Source organism: Pan paniscus, chromosome 18 (assembly GCF_029289425.2).
Source record: "Pan paniscus chromosome 18, NHGRI_mPanPan1-v2.0_pri, whole genome shotgun sequence".
In the NCBI taxonomy this organism is placed as follows: Eukaryota; Metazoa; Chordata; class Mammalia; order Primates; family Hominidae; genus Pan; species Pan paniscus.
In genome coordinates this window covers 3,133,674-3,151,877 of record NC_073267.2, presented here as the reverse complement: position 1 = coordinate 3,151,877, position 18,204 = coordinate 3,133,674, and the positions used below count along the sequence as shown (strand labels likewise).

General features: G+C 51.6%; 1 protein-coding gene and 1 long non-coding RNA gene across 7 annotated transcripts in view; one reads left to right on the top strand and one right to left on the bottom strand.

Moving 5' to 3' along the window:
• The window catches only part of LOC100971139 (putative 3-phosphoinositide-dependent protein kinase 2), a 64,343-nt gene that overhangs the window by 26,141 nt on the left and 19,998 nt on the right, over positions 1–18,204 (top strand). Inside the window, 6 exon segments of the mRNA XM_063598239.1 lie at positions 3,808–3,991; positions 3,993–4,071; positions 7,595–7,637; positions 7,886–8,023; positions 11,667–11,811; positions 12,470–12,567. Of these exon segments, the coding sequence (XP_063454309.1) occupies positions 3,808–3,991; positions 3,993–4,071; positions 7,595–7,637; positions 7,886–8,023; positions 11,667–11,811; positions 12,470–12,567 (687 nt within the window).
• LOC134729396 (uncharacterized) overlaps positions 3,279–18,204 on the bottom strand; it is a 32,500-nt gene continuing 17,574 nt past the window's right edge. For all 6 annotated transcript variants that reach the window (XR_010110461.1, XR_010110460.1, XR_010110458.1 and 3 more), the window contains exon 2: positions 3,279–17,468. This is a non-coding gene — a long non-coding RNA (uncharacterized LOC134729396). The remainder of the gene's footprint in view (positions 17,469–18,204) is intronic.

The following is an 18,204-nucleotide window of genomic DNA, read 5'->3' as shown; positions in this document are numbered from 1 at the left end:
ATTGCGCCACTGCACTCCAGCCTGGGCAACAGAGCAAGACCTTGTTTCCCCGCCTGCAACAAAAAAGTTGTCATCAAAGAAAAATCCATAATCCCGATAGTTTAATGACCATGGTTTCATGTTGTGGTTTTCTTGTTAGTGTCTTCTGTAGCCATGCCTGTAACACTTTTGCAATGTTAGTATCTGTAACAATTTTGTATTCTCATATATATTTCACTTTTCAATTAGATCTAATTTCAAGCTTATAGAAAAGTTGCTGGAAGAGTACGGAAAATTTCAACATCTCCTTAACCCAGATACACCACTTGCTTTAATTTTCTAACCATGTTTTCATAGATTTTCTATCTATTTTTAAGGGCTGTGTATTATTTCGTTGAGTGTCTATGCCGCAGTTGACTTACTCTCTTCTTTGTTGTAAGCATGTAGGCTGTTGTAAGCTTTTGCTGTGATACCCAAAGCTGCAGTGGAATATTTTATAAATGTGGCTTTAAAAGTCAATCTCTTAGGCTGAGCTTCTAGAAGGGATTCAAAGGGTGATTACTTTGTGTCTGAGAGATTTTGTATGTTGGAAATACTTCATAGTATTCGAAGTTTTTTTTTTTTTTTTAGATGGGGTTTTGCTCTTGTCACCCAGGCTGGAGTGCAGTGGCGTGACCTTGGCTTACAGCAACGTCCACCTCCCGGGTTCAAGCGACACTTCTGCCTGAACCTCCCAAATAGCTGGGATTACAGGTGCCCTCCATGACGCCCAGCTAATTTTTTTGTATTTTTAGTAGAGATGGGGTTTTGCCATATTGAGCAGGCTGGTTTCCAACTTTTGACATCAGGTGAACTGCCTGCCTCGGCCTCCCAAAGTGCTGGGATTACAGATGTGAGCCACTGCGCCCACCCTGAAGTTTTCTTAATGTTCGATTTATTAAACTATATCTGCTAAAAATGTTATTGAGCATTTAATACCTACTAGAAAATGAAAATGTGTACATTTTATTGATCAGACTCTTTTAGATATTTATTAGGAAGCCCCGTGGTCACATTTCATCACTACTGTGTGTTTGGTTAACTCCTTCTTGTTTTCATACTGGGTTTTTTTGTTTTTTTTTTTTTTGGGATGAGTCTTACTCTGTTGCCCAGGCTGGAGTGCAGTGGTGTGATCTCGGCTCACTGCAAGCTCTGCCTCCTGGGTTCACACCATTCTCCTGCCTCAGCCTCCCGAGTAGCTGGGACTACAGGCCCCCACCACCAGGCCCAGCTGATTTTTTTGTATTTTTAGTAGAGACGGGGTTTCACCATGTTAGCCAGGATGGTCTCGATCTCCTGACCTCGTGATCCGTCTGCCTCGGCCTCCCAAAGTGCTGGGATTACAGGCGTGAGCCACCAGGGCCGGGCACATACTTATTTTTGTGCCTTGTCTGGAGTTATAATGAATGTAGCTCATCTGTAAGAAAGAGAAGCCATTCTCCTCCTGGCCGTGGCGCCGGTGCAGAGCCGGAGTAGGGTGTGTCTTCTGGGTGGCCCTGCCTGTGTCTGCCCCCGGGGCTGGCCTCCTGCCTGGGCCTGGACCTCTGTGCTGCGACTGCTGCCTGCTGTACTTGCTGCCTGCAGCCTCCCTTCTCCACCTCTGTGTTCCTCGGGTTGGGGTCACGGGATGTTCTTTCTAGATTTGTTTTTGTCTTATGTGTCTTGAAATCTTTTTTTTTTTTTTTAAATACTTTTTTGAGATATCATCTCACTCTGGCCTAGGCTGGAGTGCAGTGGCACAGTCATGGCTCCTTGCAGCATTGACCTCCTGGGCTCAGGCAGTTCTCCTGCCTCAGCCTCCCATGTAGCTGGGACTACAGGCACACACCACCATGCTTGGCTTATTTTATTTTATATTCTTTGTAGAGACAGGGTCTTGCTGTGTTGCCCAGGCTGGTCTTGAACTCCTTGCCCCAAGGGATTTTCCTGCCTTGGCCTCCCAAAGTGCTGGGATTACAGTCATGAGCCACCCTGCCCAGCCTGCTTGTTTTAATTAATCTGTTTTTAGTGTTTTGCTTTGTTTCTTGAGACAAAGCTTTGATCTTATTGCCTAGGCTGGAGTGCAATGGGGTGATCTCAGCTCACCGCAACCTCCACCTCCCAGGTTTAAGTGATTCTCCTGCCTCAGTCTCCTGAGTAGCTGGGATTACAGGCATGTGCCACCACTCCTGGCCAATTTTATATTTTTAGTAGAGACTGGGTTTCTCCACATTGGTCAGGCTGGTCTTGAACTCCCGACCACAGGGGATCCACCTGCCTTGGCCTCCCAGAATGCTGGGATTACAGGTGTGAGCCACCTCACCTGGCTGTTATTAGTGTTTAAAAGGATTACAGCTTGGCTGGTGGCAGTCCCTCTGTCCTGGCACAGACGCAGGGGGAGACCCTGTGTCTTCAGACAGCATGGACTTCAGGACCCTACTCAGAGATGGAGTCAAGAGCTCTCCAGGGTTCTTTGAGTGGGGAGTTGTATCGGAAACCACCATCAGCGCGCCTGAGCTCGCCTCGCGTTGTTCTTCTGTAGTGCGGGGGGCCACTGCCACCACCGTGAGGACACGCTGGGGTCTGGGGAGGGATTGTTATGGCTGTGGGTGCACCTTGCACGTCTTGCCGACCTAGCTTTGCACGCTGATCTTCCCTCCGTGCCCGCTTACATTGTTAACTGGGTTTCTGCCCTCCCTCCTCTCCTTCGTATTTCTGTGTCTCATTGACAACTGTTCTGTAGTCGCTTTGTTGACAGTTGCCAAACTGCTTTCCAAAAACATTTCCACTGCAATCCCGGTTTTTGGTGCCAGCCGCAGTGGTGTGAGTACGCTCGCTTTATTATAGTCTTGCCAGCACTGGGCGTCTCTGTGTATTGTAAACACATGCGATCGTCACTCTTATCTCTCCATCCCCCCCACAATTAAAGATGTGCCGTGCTATCTCTGCTCAGGTTACCTTGGCCTTGGGATGAGTTGGCTGGAGGCTCAGGCAGCGCGAGGGACAGGAGGAGGGCGAGGCGCTGCCTGGTGGAGTAGCGGGGAGCCATGGCACGGGCAGGACTCAGGAGAGGAGGCCGGCAGCTCACAGCAGACCGCGGGGCTCAGCTGGCCTGCCCTGTGCTTGGGGTTTGTTTTTGAGCGTTGAGATGAGGTCCTTACACCTTGGTCCGTGCATTGAGAACAAGGCAGCTGCCTTGAGCCTTACCTCCTTTTCCTCTTTGTCCTGTTTGAGATGATTGTTCCCTGGTGCCGTAAAGAAATAGCACTTGAACATAAATGTAATTTATTTAGTAAGGCCATTTTTATTTCCTGCAGAAAGGGTACACTCACCAGCAGTTTTGCCACGAGAGTACACTGAACACAGGAGACAGGGTCATTCATAACCTGATGCGCCCACCCTACCGCGGTGTCCGGTTCCCATTAGCTGGAACCGGACCTCACATTCCGTGTTTGTCCCGATTGGCTGGCAACTCACAACTTTTAAAAGAGGCAAAGGTAGAGGAAAACAAAGGAAGGAGGAAGTAACTTGTGGAATGCTGAAAAAGGTAAAAACGCTTTCAAATAAGGAAGACGAACAGGCTATGACCTAATGTTTGATTGGACCTGTATAAGCATGTTAGGGCAAATATTTAGGCTAAATTGTGGGAGCTGAGAACATAAAGTACATTGATTATCATGGCTAGTAGATATTTAAGAATGTTAGCACAGGTCTTTGAATACGCTTTGCTTCTCAGAGAAGTTACTATTTATTCCTAATTAAATGGGGAGGAAAGTCTTTGAAGAAGAACCTCTATTTTACCTTTTACAGTCCCCCACTATGACGCCATGCCCATCCAGTCCAGCATGGTGTTATGTTCCTGCCCATCCCCATCAATGGTGAGGTCCCAGACTGACTCCAGCACAGCCCCTGGCATTCCTGGTGGCAGCAGGCAGGGCCCCGCCATGAACAACACCGCATCTGAGCCTCAGCCCGGCGCCGGCTCCCTGCAGCACCCCGCCACCGCAGCCTCAGAAGAAGCGGCCTGAGGACTTCAAGTTTGGGAAAATTCTTGGGGAAGGCTCTTTTTCCACGGTGAGTATTTGCTGCTGCTGTGTGTCAAACGTACGTGATTTCCTTGGGGAGGCTCACCTTCCTCGGGGCTTGCCGGAGACTCCAAGCAAGGCTGGTGTCCTTCCAGGCAGGAGGTCTCAGGCCCCTTGAGGGGTGTCACCTGTTGTGAAGGCCACTTGAGTCTTTCGGGGCTGGGTACCCCCCAAGCAGATGACGTGATGAGTGTGGCTAAATATTTAACTTGGTTTTGTAGATGAGAACGTTAGACACATCTCTTGATGGTCTGCGGAGGTTTTTTCTAATGTAGTTAATTTCATTTTAACCTGGCATCAGCAAGTTACATTCTGTGTCCTTGTGTCTCACTGGCAGGGCCCTGGGAAGCTGTTCTTTTTCTTAGATTGAAAGTTAGTATCTCTCCAGGGTTTTTGGGGACATTTATTGACCTCTTCTTATTTCTCTGTTTTGTTTTTTTGAATACATAAAACAGTACGCTCTGGACATTTGCTGGAGACGCAGCCTCCAGATTCTTGTGTTCCGAGTTTCACAAACAGGAGTATTGTCGCAGTACTCTCAAGTCACACTTGTTACCTGTCTTCGGGGTGTTTTTTCCTCTGAAAGCAAAGAAATGAAGGTTGAAAGCAGCTGACATGGGACGTTTTGCTGACGTGGGACCCATGAAGCCGTGTGTGGTTGTGGATTTAGTGAAGGTTGTAACAGGTTCAGGGGAGGCCTGAGCAACTCGGGGTGCACTGTCTCCATCTGGGCCTCTATAAAGAGACAGAGTCCCGTGCCGCCACTGTGGTCGCCAAGGTGGCCGCTGTGTGCGTGCTAGGGCCATTCCAGGGAGCCCTGGGGGCACCTCACTCTGGAGGGCCTGGGTGAGTTCCTGAATAATTCTTTCTTGCCTGACCTTTGTGAAGAAACCATAGGTGAGGTTTATTTTCCTTCTTTCTCTTTTTTACACATATGAAATATTTCACAATGCAAAGAAAAACATGAAATATAGCTTAGCCATATTCCCAACATATTGTTTTAATTAATGTTAACTTTTGCTGCCCTTACACTTTAGATTTTTTAAATTGCAGGTTTTATGAAATAATTTTTTTATAAACGGATTATGCCCTCATGAAAAATACCTTCAACCATGAGACTAGTCCCCAAAGTTTTGGGGACTCAGATCCTTTCAGAAAGAAGAAACTCTTTGGAAAACCTTGGGCATTCTGCATGGCTGCTTACAACCACCCAGTGAAAGAACAGGCCTCCTCTTTTCTCAGCTTTACCTGTTTTTTGAGACAGAGTCTTGCTCTGTCGCCCAGGCTTGAGTGCAGTGGCATGATCATAGCTCACTGCAGCCTCGACTTCCTGGGCTCAAGTGATCCTCTTACCTCAGCCTCCCAAGTAGCTGCAGTTACAGGAATGCACCACCGTGCCCAGCTAATTTTAAAATTTTTTGTAGAGACAGGGTCTCACTTTGTTGCCCAGACTGGTCTTGAACTCCTAGGCTCAAGTGATTCTCTCTCCTCAGCCTTGCAAAGTGTTGGGATTACAGGTGTGAGCCACTGTGCTTGGCCTCAGTTTTACTTCCTTATATTTCTCTTTTTAATTTAACTTTATTTTATTATGTATGTATTTATCCTTTTAGAAACAGAGTCTTGCTCTGTCACCTAGGCTGGAGTGCAGTGGTGTGATCATAGCTCACTGCAGCCTTCACCACCTGGGCTTAAGCGATCCTCCTGCCTTAGCCTCCTGAGTAGCTGGGACCACAGGCATGTGCCACCATACATGGCCCTTAACATTTATCTTGACTGAAAAAGGAAGACTCATCTGTGAAATTGCCTGTTTCCCTGGGTTCTGGAGATGGGTGGAGAGCAGGCACTGTCCCTCCGGGGCTGTGGTCCGTGTCTTTCTGAACCTGCACCAGGGAGGTGCCCGGGAGAGCACGGTGAGCCGGAGGCTCCTCCATGGGGCTCTTTGGAATCCACAGTACTGGGTCTCAGATTACATGTGTTACCCTCAGTTCTTTCTCAGCTTTCCTGAAATGGAGATCACATAAAAGTTGACTTCCAGGGGAGGGGGAAAGGACAGTGATAGGAGGCTGGGCAAGAGCCAGGTGCAGCACCGGAGAGCCGGGAGGCCCCCTGAGGACGGTCACAACCTCCAGGGAGGGACACGTCACGCGCCATTCTCTGGAAGAGGATCCTTCCTTCTTGTAGGAAACCTGCTTGTGAAGTGTTGAGTTTAGACAACAGAAAGATCACATCAGTATCCCCTTAGAAAGGGTTCCACTAAATATCAGTGCTCGTTCACAATTCTTTCTTCCTTTTTTCTACTTACGAAGCTAGCACGTGCTCTTGTGGAGAAACGTGACCTCACAGAAACACATGAGCTAGAGAGGGGAGCCCTGCCCGGCCCACTTCCCTTTTCTCCCTGGCAGCTGAGAGCCATCCATGCGTGGCGTATTCCTCTGGGAAGATCTTGAGTATGTAGAGTCCCCAGAATCCAACTTCATTCTTCTTGAGTGCCGCGGGGCATCTCACATGGTGCTTTCCAGGATCTCTTCTGACGTGTCCCATCAGGAGTCCTGCCGCGATTGCGGCTCACAGCCCGGGGCCAGGTGGACCTGGCCCTGTGGCCTCCTGAAGGTCTTCCTGCCAGCCCCCAGGAATGTCACGGGACAGGTTTCCTCTGCTCCCTGCTCCTCAGGCCATCCCCCTGTGGGTGTCTTAGGAGACACGGTGTCCCACTTGGTGGTGGTGGGGCCTCCCTGGCACAGCTGTCTCACACGCTCTCTGGCTAAACCGTGGGCCCACCAGGAATCTCCAGTCTGGTGCCTCAGGGTGTGCCCCAGGCTAGTCCGAGTGGAGGGTCTCTCCCCTGTTTGGGATGCCTGCCCTGCTGGAGTGCTCTGTCTCGGAGATGGGGTTTGAGTGCAGGGCTCAGGGGTGCTAAGGAGAGGACAGGGCAGGAGGCCTGCTGCATCCCGGGAAGGTGGCTCCCTCTTGTGGGCACGCAGGGCCATGCATTGTTGGTTTAGCTCCCTCTGTCCTTTACAGCCAGGCTCTCTTCATGGTATCCGCGAGCGCCATCATACGAAATGTATGATAACAGTTATTTCCAAAAACGAAACTTCAGGGCAGCCTTTGCAATGAATGTATACTAGAAGGACATATTGTTGTCACAGAAGCCCCTGTGCACTGCCACTTGTGGTGGCGCCACTGTCTTCCTTCTGTTGGTGAAGGGCGTGGCAGTCGAAGAGGCTCCTGAGTTTATACTTGTGTTGCACCGTTAGGACTATTAGCAGCTGATCAAGAAGCTTCTGGAAACAATGGAGAGATGGATATGTTTTCTCTTAGCTGTTAGAACACATCAACACGAGCATTGGCTTTTAGCTCTACTTGTCAGTACAAGACCCAAAATATTTCACTGTAGATTCAAGCCTTCAGTGGGGACAGGAAGCGTGCGTGTGGGGCAGAGGGACTCGTCAGACCCAGTGTCCTGGTTATTACATTGTGTGTTTCTTTTTCTCCTTTTCTTTCCAAACCAGGTTGTCCTGGCTCGAGAACTGGCAACCTCCAGAGAATATGCGAGTGAGTATGGGCTGCAGGGAGCTGCGCATCCGGGAGCAGGGCAAGCGGCTCCGTGCAGGGCGGCCGGGGTGGCAAGGCCGGTGTTTCTGTGCTGATTTCAGGGTACAGGACACTGTTGGCTTTAGAGACCACCAGGCTGTTGTGTACAATGTTTGAAAGACTTTAATTTGTACCAGTTACCTTTGTGAGTCATGTCTTTAGTGTTTTTTGTTGTTTCTGATAGTAACTCACTTCTCTCTCACCTGAAGTTAAAATTCTGGAGAAGCGACATATCATAAAAGAGAACAAGGTCCCGTATGTAACCAGAGAGCGGGATGTCATGTCGCGCCTGGATCACCCCTTCTTTGTTAAGCTTTACTTCACATTTCAGGACGACGAGAAGCTGTGTATCCTTTGCGTGGTTGGTGCCGTCTGAAGCCACACCAGTCACCCCTCTCACTTGGAATCAGACCCTGTGTGTTACCACAAGCAGCCCCCGCTCCCTGCCGAGTGGGGTCCCTCAGGCCGCTGACATTCAGGGAGGCAGCCGAGGCAGTGCCAGGGTGTGGCTGTGAGTCTGCACAGGACGTTACCTCCCGGAGAAGCCACTGATGTGGCTCCAGCACAGTCCTCTCTGCTGCGGCTTGCTTGGTCGGTGTCCCTTGCTCCCCTAGAGCGCCATCTTTTCTGTTATTAAACCTTGGCTCAGGAATCTGGGAGGCAAGGCCCGGTGGAAGTTGGGGTGGGCCCCACCTCTGCCCCATCCAGCTGACCTGTGGGCCTGCCAGTGGCTGGGCTGGCCACGCCACACCGTCGTCGCCCCCAGCAGGTGCAGTCTGCATCTGCTCTTCTCCTCCCCCGCTACCCTCCAAGCTGGCCCAAGTGTCGTGGCCTCCCCATCCTGCCTGGGGAGGGGCCTGAGTCCTCCCACCTGTCCTCCCCGTCTCTCCCCAGCACCCGGCTCTTCTGTGTTAGAGCTTTGTTCTGGCCTGCTCCCACTCTCAGCACCATCCTGCAGCTCCTTCGGCTGCCGGCGGAGTGTGTGTGCTCTCTCTGTTTGGAGGTGCTTGCCAAGTGCAGGTTGATGGGTGATGGGGATGCGCTGCTATGCCGGGTGGCGTCTCTGCCCATGAGAAGCTTCGATTTTGGTGGAGGAGCTGGACGTGCACTGATGATCCGTGTCAGAGGCTTCCCGGCAGCAAGATGTGCTGCCAAGAGTCTTAGGGCTGGGTAGGGGCTGGCGGCAGTGTGGGGCTCTTTCAACTCCTGGGCAGGAGTGTGTGGGGGGGGCATGAAAGGCTGTGGTGGGCTGGGCCCCTGAGCCGTGGCAGCCTGGCACTGACTCTGGACTTCCTTCTCTTTGTGGCGGGGAATGTGGGGTTTGCTGTGGCTTCTCCTAGGCCAGGCGGGAGAACGGGCAGGAGAGCAGGGGCAGGGGCCGTGATCGAGGTCTGATGAACAGACCGGTCAAGAGAATGGAGTCAGGGGCGGCTCCTGGGAGGTGGCCCTCAAGCCTAGTGCACAGCGGTGTCTGCTGCTGAGCTGGGAGAGACCGGGGCGGGTGCTGGGCTGGCATTTCATGCATCCGCTGGTGCCGCCATTCAGGTCTGAGTGGGCACTTAGGTGCTGCCAGCAGAGCTCCAGGAGGAGTCAGGGCCGTGAGGACTTTCACAGCGAGCTGGCAGGCTGCCCAGAGGTTGGCTCCTCTGTGAGTGGAGCCTGGGTTCCCCCAGTGCAGGGGTGAACACGAGGAGGGGCCCACCGAGGAGAGGAGATGGTGATGGGATGTTGCTCCCGAGCTCGAATGATGGAGACCCAGAGGCCACGGGATCAAACGGTTTCTGATGGAGGGTGCTGGCTGCCCACGCAGGGGTTATGAAGCGGTCAGGTGCACACAGCCTGACCCGTGGATCTGCCCTGTGCCAGTTGTTGATGGTGGATAGGCAGTTTCTTGGGGGGACTGTTCAAGGAAGAGTAAGAGGTGAGGAAATGGAAACGATGCAAGGTGCTTCCCTGAGATTTTGCCTAGGGAGGAGCGGGGCAGTGGCTGAGCAGCTGCCAGGCACGTGGCCCGGAGCGGGCTTTGCTGTTGGTTCGTGGAAGGTTGTAGAGAATGCTGGCCTCCAGGCAGGCCTGCTGTCCTCCAGTGTCATCCCTGTTCCTGCCTCTGTCTCCCGCTCTCAGTGGCTTCTTCACGGTATGTTCTGTCTCTCACCTTCACGTGCCCCGGGGCCCTGCATGTCTCTGCCCCCGTTTGAGCCACGGGAGTCCCTCTGGGCTTCCGGCAGAGCCATCGGAACACGGCTGCTTGTTGGTTGTGAGGCTGCAACAGAATTGCACACGCTTGACCTCTCCCATCCTCTCCTCCCGGGGGCTCAGAGTCCAGAGGAGAGCGAATCTTGCTGACTGATTTCCAAATGGGATTGGCCAGAGCGGTGCAGGTAGTGGGAACTCCAGGTCTTTGTCCAGCGGTCCATGTTGCCCTTCGTCATTAAGTCAAATTCCAAAGCCCCGGGAGGTTGTGAAGGTTCACTCGCCCCTGACAGGAACGAGACCCAGGGACTTCTGCCCCACCAGGCATCCTCGGTGTGGGTTGTATTTAGAGATGGGCCTGGACAAGGGGCCACTTTGGGCAGCCTTGGTTGCAAGTCCCTTCCCTTCTGGGTTTCTCTTCGTTGCCCTGAAGCTTCAGGTTCATCCTTGGTGGGAGATGATGGTGCCCTGGCAAACAGAAGTGAGCAGGCAGGCCAGCCTGGCTCTGAGCACGAGCCCCCCTTCCTGGCCTTGAGAGCCACTGCACAGGGCAGGCAAGGATTTGGGTCCCCGTGTCCTGGGCTGCCAGTAAGTGTGAAGTATCTGGAGGTTTCCGGTAATGGGGATGGACGTTTGCCGCTTGCCGGGGAATCTGTATCTGGGATCCATTTATTGTCAGTCTTAAGTCCTCTTGGAAAAGGAGGCTACAGATGGAGCCATCGTAGGGCAGTGGTGCCCAGAGGAGGGGGCCTCCCAGACACACTTCATGAGTGTAGAAGTTCACGAAATGGCTTTTGTCTTACAAAGTGTGTCACTTGGCCAGGTGCGGTGGCTCACGCCTGTAATCCCGGCACTTTGGGAGGCCAAGGCGGGCAGATCATGAGGATAAGAGATGGAGACTATCCTGGCCAACCTGGGGAAACCCCGTCTCTACTAAAAATACCAAAACTAGGGGGGCATGGTGGCGCGTGCTTGTAGTCCCAGCTACTCGGGAGGCTGAGGCAGGAGAATTGCTTGACTCCGGGAGGCGGAGGTTGCAGCAAGCCGAGGTAGCGCCACTGCACTCCAGCCTGGCGACAGAGCGAGACTGCATCTTAAAAAAAAAACAAAACAAAATGTGTCACTTTATCCACGGAAGGAGCCTGCATGGAAGGGGCAGTGCCACGCGTGGATGCGTAGCACATAAAGCCGGGGTCTCAGGGCAGGGGCTGTCGTGCTCTCCGACCCTGCTCCGCCGGCCCCCGGGATCTTTGTGCATTGAAGCCTGCACGTGAGTTATATGCGCTTTTTGGTCGGGGTCTGTAGGCCCTGTCACCAGCGGTTCCCTTTCACTGAGGCCGTGGACACGGCCAGGGGCCAGAGGGGCAGTCGGGGCTGAGAGGCTCTGTTCCTGTTTCCTCGAGACCGTGTAATGGTGTTCTTGATGAGAAAGCCCTCATCATGCTGGTGCCTCGTCTTGGAGCTGGGGCCTGGGATGCCCGGCAGATCCAGTGACATGACTGTCTTGGGCCACAGGTACTTTCAGTTTGCACTGAATTAAAAATTCTTATCAGACTTTTAAGGTTAGTTTTCCAAAAATGACTTTTACAAAATAAAACACATGAGCCAGGCGTGGTAGCGCGTACCTACATTCCCAGCCACTTGGGTTGGTTAAGGTGGGAGGATCGCTTGAGCCAGGGAGGTTGAGGCTGCAGTGAGCTATGATTGTGCCCCTGCACTCCAGTCTGGGCAACGGAGTAAACCTGCTCCAAAACGAAACAAGAGATTTTTACACTTCCTTAACTGCACAATATTCAGATTTCGGCCTTAGTTATGCCAAAAATGGAGAACTACTTAAATATATTCGCAAAATCGGTTCATTCGATGAGACCTGTACCCGATTTTACACGGCTGAGATTGTGTCTGCTTTAGAGTACTTGCACGGCAAGGGCATCATTCACAGGTAACCTCGGGGGTGGCTGGGTGGGTTTGCAGGACGTCAGTTTGATGATCAGGGCCAGTGACCGTTTGGCTCACAGGCCACGGCTGATGCCCAGATGGCCCCCGCCCTTGAGGTCAGCCAGGTTGGAGTGCTCCCTGGATGGGTGGGACTGAGATGCCTGCCTATGCCACAGCCTGAGTGCCAAGGCGAGGCCACACGTCCACGGAGCGCTGACGTGGAGAGGCTCTCCTGCCAATACCACATGCAATGGTTGCGTGTCTTTCCTGGCGAGCTAATGATTCTTTTCACCATCTTGACTGATGCTTTTTATCTTTTTCAGTTGTAGTTTCTGTGTGTACTTCTTTCTGGTCTCATTTTTCATGACTTTCTGATAAAGTCAGCTCAGAAGTGTGCATAGCTTTCATTTTGTGCGTTAAAAATGATAGATTTTACTTCGTTAAAAAGCGACTTAGAATGACATGGAGATGTGAGGTGGTGAATCCCTACTGTGTCCAGTCAACACTTGTTGTTTGTGAGCTTTAGGCCTGTAGCCCTGGTTGTCAGCCTGTAAGGATCATATGCATTCATTCGTTCGTTTTGTTTTCAGCAAAATTTAGAGTACGTAATAATGTTGCTGTTTTAAGTATTTCTTCTCAAATGTGAAAATCTACTTTTACAGGGACCTTAAACCGGAAAACATTTTGTTAAATGAAGATATGCACATCCAGATCACAGATTTTGGAACAGCAAAAGTCTTATCCCCAGAGAGCAAACAAGGTGTGTGAGTTTTATTTCTAGCAGAGCCTGGCTCTGTGCTTCAGATGGAAAGCGACTTCTGAGGAGTGTTTGCATTGTGTCATCTTCATCAACGACTGAGGTGGGGATACCTTGGCTGTTCTCAAACAGATCTTGAACTTTCTCTGGGCAAGACCCTGCCACGCCAGCAGGTCTTCCTGGGGGGGCCCCAGGCAGTGTGTGTTGGTGTAGAGCGGGAGGTCACTGGTTCTCCTCGGCGCCTGCTCTGGTTCATCCTCCCTACTCGTCTTCTGGACAGTGTGGGGGGCCACATTCGTACCCAGCCACCCGCGTGCAGGATGTGGAGCCGGTATGGTCAGCTCCTGGCTCCTCCTGCCTGTATTGCAGGTAGTATCCGGGCGCGCACATCCCTGTACCTCGGTGCGCTCCCTCCGTTAGCTGTCCGGACAGTCTGTCTCCCTGCTGGCCACGTGCATGTTTGTCATCACAAAGCCTCCGAGTCCTGTTCCCAAGGGTAGTTTCTAGCCTTGGACCATGTTGTGACAACTCCATCGGAGATGTTGCTGAAAGTCCACTCGAGCCAGAGAAGTGGCCTAGGTGGTCTTAGCCGGCCGGGGGCGTCTCGATGCCCTTCAGGTGCTTATTGGGTAGAAATCACAAACTCTGGAGGTGTAAAGAAAGGCAGTTGAAATTCTGAAGAGTGCTCCGGAGTGCTGGGTAGAGAGAAGATAAAGCCTTGGGATGAGGTTTGGGGAAGCTGAAGGCTGCTGTGTGCATTATAAGTGACCTTGAAGATGAACCTCGGGTGATTGCTGGAGTCTGTCTGGGTCAAGAGGCTGGGTCCAAGGGCCTCCAAGTGGTGCATGGGCCTCTGCCTGGGCTTGGGGTGCCTGTCAGAGAAAGGCCTCCATAGAGGGCTCTGTGGGGGTGAGAGGTGCTGGAGCCCGGTTTGGAGGGACGCGAGTGCAGGTTTGTTGGTGGAGGAAAGATTCAGACAGAAGTGACCGTGTTGTTGTAGCTGCTCTCGTGTGGAAGAGGGGAACCGTGAGCACAGAGCAGTGGTGGTTCTGGCCTCGTCTCCACGGATGGCCAGCCGGCCCCCAGTAGCTGGAGGAAAGCACAGCTGGGTGGAGAGCAGGCCCTTCAGCAAGGCAGGCACTCTGGACTCAGCTCGGCTTTTCTGTTTCTTAGGAATTGGCCCTGTATTCTGTGTGCTGGGAGGTACCCAGCTGGTGCCTGTGGGGCCTCTCTTGGCACCTTGAGGTAGTTGCTCGTTTCCTCCACCGGGCCTTATCTTTCCCTTCTGGGCGTTTCCAGCCCTGTGTTTTCACACTCAGGGCTCTGGCTGAGATTCTGTCAGTTGGTGCTTTCATCTCTGCACAGTCATGGAGGCCCTAAGACCTTGTCTTGGATCTGGGAACTTCTCAGAATCCTCAAACATCACCCTGGCTGTGCATGGGAGCTCACACCTGTAATCCTAGGGCTTTGGGAGGCTGAGGCAGGAGGATCGTTTGAGGCCAGGAATTTGAGACCAGCCACTGGGCAACATGATGAGACTCCATATCTACAAAAAAGCCAAAAATCATCCTGGTGTGATGGCACACACCTGTAGTCCCAGCTACTGGAGAGGCTGAAATGAGAGATGGATGATGCAGTGAACTAGGATGATCCCACTGCACTCCAGCCTGGGGAACAGAGCGATCAACTGTTAAAAAATAGTAGTAATAAATAAAAAATAAAAGAAGCCTGTAATCCCAGCACTTTGGGAGGTCGAGGTGGGCAAATCACGAGGTCAGGAGATCGAGACCATCCTGGCTAACATGGTGAAACCCCGTCTCTACTAAAAATATAAAAAATTAGCTGGGCGTGGTGGTGCGCGCCTGTAGTCTTAGCTACTCGGGAGGCTGAGGCAGGAGAATCGCTTGAACCCGGGAGGCAGAGGTTGCAGTGAGCCACGATCGTGCCACTGCACTCCAGCCTGGGCAACAGAGTGAGACTCCGTCTCATAAATAAAGAAAGAAAAAAATCACCCTTTTGGGGCTAAGATCGAAACTAGCAATCAAGCCGGAGCCTCTTGTTGTCTAAGGTGGCTTAGTCCTGCTGCCGTCCGCTGCCTTTTGTAGCCCCGTTCCCCTCCCCATCCAGTGGCATGCCAGAGTGCGCCCCTCCCGCCCAAAGCTGCACAGAGCCAGGGCGGTCTTCCTGGCGTTTCAGACATGCCCTGAAACCTTGATCTGTTTGACTCATTCCTGTTAAATAGTAACCGTCTTACTGACTGGTAATCCTGCTTCTGTGTACACAGTGTAACCTCATCTCCCTCAGTGTTGTCTGTGACAAAGTTGAACCAAACAGGAACTTCTGTCTCGTAAGCTTTCTTAGGATCTGTCAGTGTCTTGCTGTCCTTGTGCTGACTTCCTGCCCAGAGATGAGCCCACAACATTCCGTGGGGTCAGGAGCGCTGCGGGCTGGCTCTGCCCCCAGTCAGTCCCGGGAACCGCTCTCTGGGCTGTGCCCACAGCCAGCCTCAGGAACCACCTCCCTGGGCTGTGCTCTGGGCATTTTCCCCTTCATGTGGATTTTCTTTCTTTTTTTTTCCTCCTCCCTTATTGCAAGGCTTTATTTATTCATAATTTCAACTTTTATTTTAGATTCAGGGGATCCACGTGCAGGTTTGTGACGTGGGTAGAGTTTCTTTGGAATCTGGTATTTGGCACAGGGATAGTCTTGTTGCCCTGTAGCCACTTAAAAAAAAACGGGCATTTAAGTGCGCTGATGAAATAGTGAAATAGCTTGGGCACAGTGGCCCACCTGTAATCCCAACACTTGGGGAGGCCGAGGCAGGTCGATCATTTGCGCCCAGGAGTTTGAGACCAGCCTGGGGAACACGGCAAAACCCTGTCTCTATATAAGATAAAAAACAAAAATTAGCTGGGCGTGCTAGTGCGTGCCTGTAGTCCCAGCTACTCAGGAGGCTGAGGTGGGAGGATCACCTGAGCCTGGGAGATTGAGGCTGCAGTGAGCCGTGATCCTGCCACTGCGCTCCAGCCTGGGCGACAGAGCAAGAGCCTGTCTCTGGAAAAGAAAGAAGAAATCATGAAATAAACCTTTGCTTTTTGGTAGCAGGAGGCTAAAAGTCTTTACATCATTGTAAACCAGGGCCAGTTGCTTGTGCGTATAGATGAGTTGGTGGTTCTTTTCCCCTTGTTTGAGGAAAAGGAAAAAACTATAATTTATGTGGCGGATTAATTTTAGTAACTTATTTTCTGTTTGAGGAATTTATTCCTGCGTTGACTTCTTTTGTGCAGAGATGGCTTCCCCAAAACACCTTCAAATCTAGAATAAAAGTGTTGATGGGAGCAAGGCATAGCGAGGTTCCTTACCCGTGCAGCAGCTGTGCCACGCCCTCCTCCTAGAGGGAGGCAGGTTTTCCCCTCGTTCCTGTGGGGTGGGTAGGGTGGCCCCCGTATCTGCAGGGGGAGGTGGTGGGAGATGGAGCAGGGCAGTGGTGTGGGCTTGGGAGATTGAGGAGGACCTCCTGGCAGAGAGGACTTCTGCCTCCTCTCCTTGTACAGGAGCCTGTGGATGTATCTTGGTGAGGGCAGCTGACTCAGAGTAAGCTTCCCACCTGGGCTGTCTCTGGCCTGTGCCCTCTATGCAAGAACCTCAGGGAGCTTGGGGTGTCCTTGGAGGTTCAGACTTGGAGTGGGGTTTGGAAACCTGTGTTCTGACCTGTGCAGGCCTTTCTGGTATGCAGCCAGGTGTGGAGGCAGCACTCACCAAACAGGAAGGAGAGGAAGGCCACAGGTGTGGGCAGGGCTGGGTGGACAGGGTGGACGCTGTGGGCTTCAGGTGTGGGCGGGGCTGGCTGGAGAGGGTGCATGCCGTGGGCTTCAGTCACTACAGTGGCTCCTCTGTCCCCATCTGTGCATGGCCATCGTCCAGACCCTCAGACTAGCTGCCATTGCGCTTCCCACTGTGCTGTGGACTCCAGACGCTCTCCTGAGGGCCACAGCTGCCTTGAGCTTGCCGCCATTCTAGCTTAGGCTGGATCACCCACCCCCGGCACAGAGAGGAGCTGCCTTCAAGACGGATTTTCCTGCATGATGGAAAGTGGAATGTGCACAATAAAAGAGAGAGTCCCCATTCTCCCATCACCAAGAGCAGCTCTTCCCATCTTCACGTGGTTTATTTTGGTCTTTTCCAGATTGGCATTCATTTAGGATTGGCTATGATGCATGGGGCTGGGGAGAATTACTGCTTATTGTAAAAAATTCACTCGGTGCTAGTGACCTGATGCCCAGCATCCTCAGTGGGCTTTCCCTGTAAAAATTCCAGTATGTGTCGCTAAAATACAAATCTTTTTAAAAGCGTAACCACAATACCATACTGTTTGATACGTAAAAATGAACAGTAATTGCTTAATATCTCAAAGTGTCCAGTCAGAGTTATATTTCCAGTTGTCTCATGTACATCATAATGTTTTGTTGCTCACTTGAACAGGATTCAAATAAGTTTTGCACAATTTCATTTTTAAATTTTTTCTTTTTCTTTTGCCATTGAATACTCTCCTATCCAAACACATATATTTTAATCTGTAGCTTCCCCCATTTTTATTTTTTCCCTTGCAGTTTGTTGAAGAAACAGGCCATTTGCATCTGTGTGGCGTTGTTGAACATGGTCCTCTCTCCTGGCCACTACATCACATTCAGAGTTGATTCTCCCCTCCCTGTTCAGAGACTGGTGGTGGGTGTTGTTTATCCGGCATCTCTCTGTGACAGCAGCAGCATTTGTGGCCATAATTGGCCTAAATTCATGAACTCATTAGAGAGTGCAGAAAGGTCACAGCCTGATACATTCATGAGATGCAATTCATTAAAGAGAAACTTCTCCCCAGCAACTTTTGGGTTGACTTGTGGTATCATCTGTAAAGGAAAAGTAGGATAAATGCTTCTTTCCCCTTTTCATGCCATTTTTGAAAACCACACATTGGTTCTCCATTCTCTTCCAATGATGATTAATTCATTAAAAAGTTATTACCCTTCCTCACACCATACACAAAAGCTCACTCCAGTGCCAGGCGCGGTGGCTCACATCTGTAATCGCAGCACTTTGGGAGGCTGAGGCGAGTGGATCACCTGAGGTCGGGAGTTCGAGACCAGCCCGGCCAACGTGACGAAACCCTGTCTCTACTAAAAATACAAAATTTATGGCTGGGCGTGGTGGCTCACGCCTGTAATCCCAGCACTTTGGAAGGCCGAGGCAGGCGGATCACCTGAGATCAGGAGTTCGAGACCCGCCTGACCAACATGGTGAAACCCTGTCTCTACTGAAAATACAGGTGTGTTTTTAGCTAGGTGTGGTGGTGCATGCCTGTACTCCCAGCTACTCAGGAGGGAGGAGAATAACTTGAACCTGGGAGGCGGAGTTTGCAGTGAGCCGAGATCCACATTATTGCACTCCAGCCTGGGCAACAAGAGTGAAACGCCATCTCAAAAAAAAAACAAAAAAAAACTTAGCCAGGTGACTCCTGTAATCCCAGCTACTTGCGAGGCTGAGGCAGGAGAATCGCTGGAACCTGGTAGGCGGAGGTTGCGGTGAGCCAAGATCACGACACTGTGCTGCAGCCTGGGCAACAGAGGAAAACTCCATCCCTGCGCC